The sequence below is a fragment of the Staurois parvus genome, unplaced genomic scaffold, assembly GCF_062004578.1.
Source record: "Staurois parvus isolate SC_StPar_1 unplaced genomic scaffold, SC_StPar_1.0 ptg003278l, whole genome shotgun sequence".
In the NCBI taxonomy this organism is placed as follows: domain Eukaryota; kingdom Metazoa; phylum Chordata; class Amphibia; order Anura; family Ranidae; genus Staurois; species Staurois parvus.
Window position 1 is genome coordinate 706 of NW_028321074.1, and position 11,989 is coordinate 12,694.

Consider the following 11,989-nt stretch of genomic DNA (forward strand, 5'->3'; position numbering starts at 1 on the left):
TGTAGATAGGTATTATAGGGGGTGGCAGTTGTAGAGAGGTATTATAGGGGGGTGGCAGTTGTAGAGAGGTATTATAGGGGGTGGCAGTTGTAGAGGGGTATTATAGGGGGGTGGCAGTTGTAGAGAGGTACTATAGGGGGGGTTCAGTTGGGGGAAGTATTATAGGGGGTTCAGTTGGGGAAGTAATATAGGGGGTTCAGTTGGGGGAAGAATTATAGGGGGGTGGCAGTTGTAGAGGGGTCTTATAGGGGGGTTCAGTTGGGGGGAGCACAGGAGGTGGCAGTTGTGGGTTAATATTATAATGGGGATGGTAATAATGCTGAGGTATTACATGGGGGGGCAGTCGGGGATCTATTTTACAGGGAGTGACAATTGTGTGTTTGTGTGTGTGGGGGGGGGGGTATTATATAGAGGTGGCAGTTGTAGGGAGGTATTCTATTAGGGAGTGGCAGTTGTGAGCAGAGTGAGTGCAGGGTGTGGTCATGTTAGAATTGGGGGTGGTAGTTATGCTGAGATATATTGGGGGGGGGGGCAGTTGGGGACAGGGGCGGATTGACAACTCATGGGGCCCCCGGGCAATAGGGGATCATGGGGCCCCTGTGTCCTTGCCCAAACTTGAAGCACACCCAAAACATCCTGTAAAAAGGTACCAGGGGCATTTCATGGGGCCCCCTACTGACCGCGGGCCCTCGGGCAGTGCCCCAGTGCTTGAATGGTCAGTCCGCCCCTGGGTGGGGATGTACTTTATATGGGGTGACAAATGTCGGAAGGGGGTGACAGTTGTGGGGAAGTATTTCACTAGGGCAGTTGTGGAGCATGGGGGGGGGGGGGCAGTTGTGGGGTCATGTTAGTGTTGGGGGTGGTAGTCACAGTGAGGTTTGGGGGGGGGCAGTTGTGGGGGGGGGCAGTTTGGGTTGTATTGTATATGGGGTGTCAATTGTCGGGAGGTATTATAGGGGGTGGCAGTTTTCGGGCATGGGGGGAGTGTGAACGCGGGGGGCGGCGGTAATGCGCGTACCTCACCTGGCCGTCCCGCCCCCTCGCTCCTCCTTTCCGCGTTCTCCCGCCCCCTCGCTCCTCCTTTCCGCGCTCTCCCGCCCCCTCGCTCCTCCCCGCCGCCTCTCAGTCTGTCTCCGGTCCGCGGACAGATCAGATCGCTGTGTCGGTGTGTCCGGTCGGCTCTCACCCTGGTGCCCCGCCGGCGGCTGTTGCTGGTGGCCCTGGGGGTGGCCATGCTGCTGGTTCTGGTCATCATCATCCCCCTGCTTGCCCTGCCCCCCCCAGCCGAGGGCCATTATGAGATGTTGGGGACCTGCCGGATGATCTGCGACCCTTACACCGGGCACCCCCCCAGCCCCGCCGGGGAGGCTCTGCAGGATCTGAGCGGGGCCCCTCCACCCTTCATCCAGGGGCCCCGCGGGGAGCCGGGACGGCCAGGGAAGCCGGGAGTGCGGGGCCCCCCGGGAGAGCCGGGACCTCCAGGAGCTAGGGGCCCCCCGGGAGAGAAGGGGGAGCCGGGCAGGGTGGGGGGGTCGGTGCCCCTCCAGGCTCCCCGCATCGCCTTCTATGTCGGCCTGAAGAGCCCCCATGAGGGCTACGAACTGCTGAAATTCGACGACGTTGTCACCAACCTGGGCAACCACTACGACCCGACCACCGGGAAATTCACGTGTCAGGTGCCCGGGATCTACTACTTCACCTACCACATCCTGATGAGGGGGGGCGACGGCACCAGCATGTGGGCGGACCTCTGCAAGAACGGCCAGGTGAGGGGCAACTGGGGGGGGCAACTATGGGGACCAACATGGGGGGGGACCTCTGCAAGAACGGCCAGGTGAGGGGCAACTGGGGGGGGCAACTATGGGGACCAACATGGGGGGGGACCTCTGCAAGAACGGCCAGTTGAGGGGCAAATGGGGGGGCAACTATGGGGACCAACATGTGGGCGGACCACTGCAAGAACAGCCAGGTGAGGGGCAACTGGGGGGGGCAACAAGAGGGGACCAACATGTGGGCGGACCTCTGCAAGAACGGCCAGGTGAGGGGCAACTGGGGGGGGCAACAAGAGGGGACCAACATGTGGGCGGACCTCTGCAAGAACGGCCAGGTGAGGGGCAACTGGGGGGGGCAACTATGGGGACCAACATGGGGGCGGACCTCTGCAAGAACGGCCAGGTGAGGGGCAACTGGGGGGGGCAACTATGGGGACCAACATGGGGGCGGACCTCTGCAAGAACGGCCAGGTGAGGGGCAAATGGGGGGGGCAACTATGGGGGACCAACATGGGGGGGACCTCTGCAAGAACGGCCAGGTGAGGGGCAACTATGGGGGACCAACATGGGGGCGGACCTCGGCAAGAACGGCCAGGTGAGGGGCAACTGGGGGGGGCAACTATGGGGACCAACATGGGGGGGGACCTCTGCAAGAACGGCCAGGTGAGGGGCAAATGGGGGGGCAACTATGGGGACCAACATGGGGGCGGACCTCTGCAAGAACGGCCAGGTGAGGGGCAACTGGGGGGGGGGGGGGGCAACTAGAGGGGACCAACATGGGGGCGGACCTCTGCAAGAACGGCCAGGTGAGGGGCAACTGGGGGGGGCAACTATGGGGACCAACATGGGGGTGGACCTCTGCAAGAACGGCCAGGTGAGGGGCAACTGGGGGGGGCAACAATGGGGGACCAACATGGGGGGGGGACCTCTGCAAGAACGGCCAGGTGAGGGGCAACTGGGGGGGGCAACTATGGGGACCAACATGGGGGTGGACCTCTGCAAGAACGGCCAGGTGAGGGGCAACTGGGGGGGGCAACAATGGGGGACCAACATGGGGGGGGGACCTCTGCAAGAACGGCCAGGTGAGGGGCAACTGGGGGGGGCAACTATGGGGGACCAACATGGGGGGGGACCTCTGCAAGAACGGCCAGGTGAGGGGCAACTGGGGGGGGCAACAATGGGGGACCAGCATGTGGGCGGACCTCTGCAAGAACGGCCAGGTGAGGGGCAACTGGGGGGGGCAACTATGGGGGACCAACATGGGGGGGGACCTCTGCAAGAACGGCCAGGTGAGGGGCAACTGGGGGGGGGCAACTATGGGGGACCAACATGGGGGGGGACCTCTGCAAGAACGGCCAGGTGAGGGGCAACTGGGGGGGGCAACAATGGGGGACCAACATGGGGGGGGACCTCTGCAAGAACGGCCAGGTGAGGGGCAACTGGGGGGGGGCAACTATGGGGGACCAACATGGGGGGGGACCTCTGCAAGAACGGCCAGGTGAGGGGCAACTGGGGGGGGGGCAACTATGGGGGACCAACATGGGGGCGGACCTCTGCAAGAACGGCCAGGTGAGGGGCAAATGGGGGGGCAACTATGGGGGACCAACATGGGGGGGGACCTCTGCAAGAACGGCCAGGTGAGGGGCAACTGGGGGGGGCAACAATGGGGGACCAACATTGGGGCGGACCTCTGCAAGAACAGCCAGGTGAGGGGCAACTGGGGGGGGGGCAACTAGAGGGGACCAACATGGGGGCGGACCTCTGCAAGAACGGCCAGGTGAGGGGCAAATGGGGGGGCAACTATGGGGGACCAACATGGGGGGGGACCTCTGCAAGAACGGGCAACTGGGGGGGGCAACAATGGGGGACCAACATTGGGGCGGACCTCTGCAAGAACGGCCAGGTGAGGGGCAACTGGGGGGGGGCAACTAGAGGGGACCAACATGTGGGCGGACCTCTGCAAGAACGGCCAGGTGAGGGGCAACTGGGGGGGGCAACTAGAGGGGACCAACATGGGGGCGGACCTCTGCAAGAACGGCCAGGTGAGGGGCAACTGGGGGGGGGGCAACTAGAGGGGACCAACATGGGGGCGGACCTCTGCAAGAACGGCCAGGTGAGGGGCAAATGGGGGCAACTATGGGGGACCAGCATGTGGGCGGACCTCTGCAAGAACGGCCAGGTGAGGGGCAACTGGGGGGGGCAACAAGAGGGGACCAACATGTGGGCGGACCTCTGCAAGAATGGCCAGGTGAGGGGCAACTGGGAGGGGGCAACTAGAGGGGACCAACGTGGGGGCGGACCTCTGCAAGAACGGCCAGGTGAGGGGCAACTGGGGGGGAAACTATGGGGGACCAACATGTAGGCGGACCTCTGCAAGAACAGCCAGGTGAGGGGCAACTTGGGGGGGGGGCAACTAGCGGGGACCAACATGGGGGCGGACCTCGGCAAGAACGGCCAGGTGAGGGGCAACGGGGGGGGCAACTAGAGAGGACCAATATGGGGGCGACCTCTGCAAGAACGGCCAGGTGAGGGGCAACTTTGGGGGGGGCAACTAGCGGGGACCAACATGTGGGCGGACCACTGCAAGAACGGCCAGGTGAGGGGCAACTGGGGGGGGCAACTAGAGGGGACCAACATGGGGGTGGACCTCTGCAAGAATGGTCAGGTGAGGGGCAACTAGAGGGGACCAACATGTAGGTGGACCTCTGCAAGAACGGCCAGGTGAGGGGCTACGGGGGGGGCAACTAGAGTTGACCAACGTGTAGGTGGACCTCTGCAAGAATAGCCAGGTGAGGGGCAATTGGGGGGGGCAACTATGGGGGACCAGCATGTGAGCGGACCTCTGCAAGAATGGACAGGTGAGGGGGCAACTGGGGAGGCAACTAGAGGAGACCAGCATGGGGGCGGACCTCTGCAAGAAGAGCTAGGTGAGGGGCAACTGGGGGGGGCAACTAGAGGGGACCAACATGTAGGCGGATCTCTGCAAGAACGGCCAGGTGAGGGGCAACTGGAGGGGGGCAACTAGAAGGGACCAACATGTGGGCGGACCTCTGCAAGAATTGCCAGGTGAGGGGCTACGGGGGGGCAACTAGAAGGGACCAGCATGTGGGTGGACCTCTGCAAGAACAGACAGATGAGGGGCAACTATGGGGGGGGGGCAACTAAGGGGGACCAGCATGTGGCTGGACCTGTGCAAGAACAGCCTGGTGAGGGGAGACTGGGGGGAGGGTAAATATGGGGGCGGCAACTACAGGGGACTAGCATGTGGGCGGATCCGTGCAAAAATGGGCAGGTGAGGGGCAACCGGGAAGAGGGGGGGGGGGAAACTAGGGGGGACCAGCATGTGGATGGACCTCTGAAAGAATGGACAACTGGGGGGGTCAAGTAGGTTGACCGGTATGTGGGCAGACCTGTGCAAGAACAGCCAGGTGAGGGGCAACTGGGGGGGCCAGAATGTGGGCGGACCTCTGTAAGAACAGTCAGGTAAGAGGCAACTGGGGGGGGCAACTATGGGGAGACCAGCATGTGGTTGAATCTGTGCAAGAATGGGCAGATGAAGGGCAACTACCAGGAGGGGGGGCAACTAGGAAGGACCAGCATATGGGTGGATCTGTGCAAGAACAGCCAGGTGAGGGGCAATGGGGGCAACTATGAGTGGGAGGGGGGGCAGCTGGGGGGACCAGCATGTGGGTGGACCTCTGCAAGAATGAACATGTGAGGGGCAACTAGGGGGAGGGCAACTGGGAAGGGGGGGCAACAAGGGTGGACCAGCATGTGACTGGACCTCTGCTTGAAAGGGCAGGTGAGGGGCAACTGGTGGGGGAGGGGGCTACCAAGGGGGACCAGCATGTGGGAAGATCTGTGCAAGAACGGGCAGGTGAGGGGAAACTAACAGGAGGGGGGGCAAGTAGGAAGGACCAGCATATAGGCGGATCTGTGCAATAATGGGGGGGGGGCAGCAACTGCTGGGGAGGGGGGTTAACTAGAGGGAAGAGAGGGCAACTACTGTCCTGGCAATATGGGGAGGGGGGCAACTAGAGGGGACCAGCATGTGGGCAGACAACTGCAAGGTGAGGGGGCAAGGGGGGCCACTAGGGGGAACCAGCAAGTGGGCAGCCCTGTGAAAGAACAGATAAGGGGGAGCTGGGGGCAAAAAGTACTAAGATAAAAGAACCGTAAGGGGTAATTATGGGGGTGAGGGGTAATTATGGGGTATGGGGGTGAGGGGTAATTATGGGGTATGGGGGTGAGGGGTAATTATGGGGTATGGGGGTGAGGGGTAATTAGCGGGGTACGGGTTGAGAGGTGAATAGCGGGGTAGGGGGTGAGGGGTGAATAGCGGGGTGGGGGGGTGAGAGGTGAATAGCGGGGTGGGGGGGTGAGAGGTGAATAGCGGGGGGTTGCTGGAGGTGGGGGGGGGGGTAATAGGACACATTGGGGGGGGGGTGACAGATGAAGGAAGACACGTGATTGGGTGATTGCAGGGGGCAGGTAGTAAGATCCGGATCACCTCTGGGGGGGAGGGGTCAGGGAATGGGTCGGATGGGAGGGGCATATCTGGGGGGGGGGCAGTCGGGGAGCAGATCTGTGGACAATCTCTGAGTTCCTCCACCTCCCCCAATCTCCCAGGATGTCGTGAATGGTGCAGTCGGATCTCGGTCACTCGGATCTCAGTCACTCGGATCTCGGTCACTCGGATCTCGGTTGGATCTCGGTCGGATCTCGGTCACTTGGATCTCGGTCACTTGGATCTCGGTTGGATCTCGGTCACTTGGATCTCGGTTGGATCTCGGTCACTCGGATCTCGGTCACTCGGATCTCGGTTGGATCTCGGTCGGATCTCGGTCACTTGGATCTCGGTCACTTGGATCTCGGTTGGATCTCGGTCACTTGGATCTCGGTTGGATCTCGGTCACTCGGATCTCGGTCGGTCGGATCTCAGTCACTCGGATCTCGGTCACTTGGATCTCGGTTGGATCTCAGTCATTCGGATCTCGGTCACTCGGATCTCGGTCACTCGGATCTCGGTCGGATCTCGGTCGGATCTCAGTCACTCGGATCTCAGTCACTCGGATCTCGGTCACTTGGATCTCCGTCGGATCTTGGTCACTCGGATCTTGGTCACTCAGATCTCGGTCACTCGGATCTCTGTTGGATCTCGGTCGGATCTTGGTCACTCAGATCTCGGTCACTTGGATCTCGGTCACTCGGATCTCGGTCACTTGGATCTCGGTCGGATCTTGGTCACTCAGATCTCGGTTGGATCTCGGTCACTCGGATCTCGGTCACTCGGATCTCGGTTGGATCTCGGTCGGATCTTGGTCACTCGGATCTCGGTCACTTGAATCTCGGTCGGATCTTGGTCACTCGGATCTCGGTCGGATCTCGGTCGGATCTTGGTCACTCGGATCTCGGTCGGATCTCGGTCGGATCTTGGTCACTCGGATCTTGGTCACTCGGATCTCGGTCACTTGGATCTTGGTCGGATCTCGGTCACTCGGATCTCGGTCACTTGGATCTCGGTCGGATCTTGGTCACTCGGATCTCGGTCACTCGGATCTCGGTCGGATCTCGGTCGGATCTCAGTCACTCAGATCTCGGTCACTCGGATCTCGGTTGGATCTCGGTCGGATCTTGGTCACTCAGATCTCGGTCACTCGGATCTCGGTTGGATCTCGGTCGGATCTCGGTCACTTGGATCTTGGTCGGATCTTGGTCACTCGGATCTCGGTCACTTGGATCTCGGTTGGATCTCGGTTGGATCTCGGTCACTCGGATCTCGGTCACTTGGATCTCGGTTGGATCTCGGTCACTCGGATCTCGGTCGGATCTCAGTCACTCGGATCTCGGTCACTTGGATCTCGGTTGGATCTCAGTCATTCGGATCTCGGTCACTCGGATCTCGGTCACTCGGATCTCGGTCGGATCTCGGTCGGATCTCAGTCACTCGGATCTCAGTCACTCGGATCTCGGTCACTCAGATCTCGGTCACTCGGATCTCGGTCACTTGGATCTCGGTCGGATCTTGGTCACTCGGATCTCGGTCACTTGGATCTCGGTCACTCGGATCTCGGTCACTTGGATCTCGGTCGGATCTTGGTCACTCGGATCTCGGTCGGATCTCGGTCACTCGGATCTCGGTCACTCGGATCTCGGTTGGATCTCGGTCGGATCTTGGTCACTCGGATCTCGGTCACTTGAATCTCGGTCGGATCTTGGTCACTCGGATCTCGGTCGGATCTCGGTCGGATCTTGGTCACTCGGATCTCGGTCGGATCTCAGTCGGATCTTGGTCACTCGGATCTTGGTCACTCGGATCTCGGTCACTTGGATCTTGGTCGGATCTCGGTCACTCGGATCTCGGTCACTTGGATCTCGGTCGGATCTTGGTCACTCGGATCTCGGTCACTCGGATCTCGGTCGGATCTCGGTCGGATCTCAGTCACTCAGATCTCGGTCACTCGGATCTCGGTTGGATCTCGGTCGGATCTTGGTCACTCAGATCTCGGTCACTCGGATCTCGGTTGGATCTCGGTCGGATCTTGGTCACTCGGATCTCGGTCACTTGGATCTCGGTTGGATCTCGGTCACTCGGATCTCGGTCACTTGGATCTCGGTTGGATCTCGGTCACTCGGATCTCGGTCGGTCGGATCTCAGTCACTCGGATCTCGGTCACTTGGATCTCGGTTGGATCTCAGTCATTCGGATCTCGGTCACTCGGATCTCGGTCACTCGGATCTCGGTCGGATCTCGGTCGGATCTCAGTCACTCGGATCTCAGTCACTCGGATCTCGGTCACTTGGATCTCGGTCGGATCTTGGTCACTCGGATCTTGGTCACTCGGATCTCGGTCACTTGGATCTCGGTCACTCGGATCTCGGTCACTTGGATCTCGGTCACTCGGATCTCGGTCACTTGGATCTCGGTCGGATCTCGGTCGGATCTCGGTCACTCGGATCTCGGTCACTCGGATCTCGGTTGGATCTCGGTCGGATCTTGGTCACTCGGATCTCAGTCACTCGGATCTCAGTCACTCGGATCTCGGTCGGATCTTGGTAAAGATAAAGGAACCGTAAGGGGTAATTATCTGGTATGGGGGTGAGGGGTGAATAGCGGTGTAGGGGGGCCCTCCACTCCGATAGACCGAGCCCTGCCCGCCTATACACCGAGCCCTGCCCTCCGCCCTCCGAGCCCCGCCCTCCACTCCTATACACCGAGCCCCACCCTGCGCTCCGATACACCGAGCCCCGCCCTCCGCTCCAATACACCGAGCCCCGCCCTCCACTCCCATACACCAAGCCCCGCCCTCCACTACCATACACTGAGCCCCGCCCTCCACTCACATACACCGAGCCCCGCCCTCCACTCACATACACCGAGCTCCGTCCTCCACTCACATACACCGAGCTCCGTCCTCCACTCCCATACACCGAGCTCCGTCCTCCACTCCCATACACCGAGCTCCGTCCTCCACTCCCATACACCGAGCTCCGCCCTCCACTCCCATACACCGAGCCCCGCCCTCCGCTCCCATACACCGAGCTCCGCCCTCCACTCCCATACACCGAGCCCCTCCCTCCACTCCCATACACCGAGCTCCGTCCTCCACTCCCATACACCGAGCCCCGCCCTCCGCTCCCATACACCGAGCCCCGCCCTCCGCTCCCATACACCGAGCCCCGCCCTCCGCTCCCATACACCGAGCCCCGCCCTCCGCTCCCATACACCGAGCTCCGCCCTCCGCTCCGATACACCGAGTCCCGCCCTCCACTCCGATACACCGAGCCCCGCCCTCCACTCCCATACCCCGAGCCCCGCCCTCCGCTCCCATACACCGAGCCCCGCCCTCCGCTCCCATACACCGAGCCCCGCCCTCCGCTCCGATACACCGAGCCCCGCCCTCCGCTCCGATACACCGAGCTCCGCCCTCCGCTCCCATACACCGAGCTCCGTCCTCCACTCCCATACACCGAGCCCCGCCCTCCGCTCCCATACACCGAGCCCCGCCCTCCGCTCCCATACACCGAGCCCCGCCCTCCGCTCCCATACACCGAGCCCCGCCCTCCGCTCCCATACACCGAGCCCCGCCCTCCGCTCCCATACACCGAGCTCCGCCCTCCGCTCCGATACACCGAGTCCCGCCCTCCACTCCCATACACCGAGCTCCGCCCTCCACTCCGATACACCGAGCCCCGCCCTCCGCTCCCATACACCGAGCCCCGCCCTCCGCTCCCATACACCGAGCCCCGCCCTCCGCTCCCATACACCGAGCCCCGCCCTCCGCTCCGATACACCGAGCCCCGCCCTCCGCTCCGATACACCGAGCTCCGCCCTCCGCTCCCATACACCGAGCTCCGCCCTCCGCTCCCATACACCGAGCTCCGCCCTCCGCTCCCATACACCGAGCTCCGCCCTCCGCTCCCATACACCGAGCTCCGCCCTCCGCTCCCATACACCGAGCTCCGCCCTCCACTCCCATACACCGAGCTCCGCCCTCCACTCCCATACAATGGTTCGTGTATTTAATCTGATGTCGGCGGCTATAAATTATTCCTCAGGAAATAACGGATTTCAGTAAATTTGTGTCGTTTTATGCTCAGGGTTCAGCATCGTCCAATCAGCATTCACCTTCTTCCTTGTCTCTCCGCCCCCTGCAGGTGCGGGCCAGCGCCATCGCTCAGGACGCCGATCAGAACTACGACTACGCCAGCAACAGCGTGGTGCTTCACCTGGACTCCGGGGACGAGATTTACGTCAAGCTGGACGGGGGGAAGGCGCACGGAGGAAACAACAACAAGTACAGCACGTTCTCCGGATTCATCCTATACCCGGACTAGAGCTCCGCCCACTGCGCCACCTGGGGAGAGGACGGAATTGTGTGTACTGTGCCCATGGACACGGCGGGAGCTGCTGGTCACTGAACGTCTCAGCCAGCGCTCCCCGATTCCCACAATTCACCCCGCGGAGTCCGCACTTAAAGGGGCACTCCTCCTCCAAGCCTTTGTACCGGGTCCTGACTCGGGGGCCGACTCCTCCCAGCCATTGTACCGGGTCCTGACTCCTCCCAGCCATTGTACCGGGTCCTGACTCCTCCCAGCCATTGTACCGGGTCCTGACTCCTCCCAGCCATTGTACCGGGTCCTGACTCCTCCCAGCCATTGTACTGGGTCCTGACTTGGGGGGCGACTCCTCCAGGTTATTGTACCGGGTCCTGACTCCTCCCGGCCATTGTACCGGGTCCTGACTCCTCCCAGCATTGTACCGGGTCCTGACTCCTCCCAGCCATTGTACCGGGTCCTGACTTCTCCCAGCCATTGTACCGGGTCCTGACTCCTCCCAGCCATTGTACCGGGTCCTGACTCCTCCCAGCCATTGTACCGGGTCCTGACTCCTCCCAGCCATTGTACCGGGTCCTGACTTGGGGGGCGACTCCTCCAGGTTATTGTACCGGGTCCTGACTCCTCCCAGCCATTGTACCGGGTCCTGACTCCTCCCAGCCATTGTACCGGGTCCTGACTCCTCCCAGCCATTGTACCGGGTCCTGACTCCTCCCAGCCATTGTACCGGGTCCTGACTTGGGGGGCGACTCCTCCAGGTTATTGTACCGGGTCCTGACTCCTCCCGGCCATTGTACCGGGTCCTGACTCCTCCCAGCCATTGTACCGGGTCCTGACTCCTCCCAGCCATTGTACTGGGTCCTGACTCTGGGACCAACTCCTCCAGGTACGCCCCGTTCCCTCTCTCTGGGAGCCACACAAGAGTCCATTGTGCCCCTCTGATAATAGTTTCCCTCATTTACATTCATTTCAGCCGTTCTCCTCCTACATACCGCAGCGCCCTCCGCGGGTCGTGACGCAGAAGGACGATCGATCTTTGCTGTTCTTCTACAAACTCTTTTTTTAAACAATATCATCCTGAAAATGTTGATTATTTGCTATGCAACCCCCATTACCCTGTCCCACCCCCATTACCCCCATCCCACCCCCATTACCCTGTCCCACCCCCATTACTCCCGTCCCACCCCCATTACCCCCATCCCACCCCCATTACCCCTGTCCCACCCCCATTACTCCCGTCCCACCCCCATTACCCTGTCCCACCCTCATTACTCCCGTCCCACCCCCATTACCCCATCCCACCCCCATTACCCGGTCCCACCCCCATTACTCCCGTCCCACCCCCATTACCCCCATCCCACCCCCATTACCCCTGTCCC

The 11,989-nt window shown here is 61.6% G+C and overlaps 1 protein-coding gene across 1 annotated transcript; it reads left to right on the forward strand.

The window, feature by feature from the left end:
- Positions 1 to 1,143: 1,143 nt before the first annotated feature.
- On the forward strand, positions 1,144 to 11,715 carry LOC149428381 (complement C1q-like protein 2). Its single transcript, XM_089667482.1, has 2 exons — positions 1,144 to 1,766; positions 10,431 to 11,715. The coding sequence occupies exons 1-2, from the start codon at positions 1,233 to 1,235 to the stop codon at positions 10,608 to 10,610; spliced, it is 714 nt and encodes a 237-aa protein (XP_089523608.1). The 5' UTR covers positions 1,144 to 1,232; the 3' UTR covers positions 10,611 to 11,715.
- Positions 11,716 to 11,989: the final 274 nt, after the last annotated feature.

Excerpts from the sequence above, each read along its gene's own strand:
- LOC149428381 (XM_089667482.1), top strand. The coding sequence starts at position 1,233 with ATGCTGCTGGTTCTGGTCATCATCATCCCCCTGCTTGCCCTGCCCCCC. Across the intron at positions 1,767-10,430 it reads ACCTCTGCAAGAACGGCCAG|GTGCGGGCCAGCGCCATCGC; the intron begins GTGAGGGGCAAC and ends CGCCCCCTGCAG.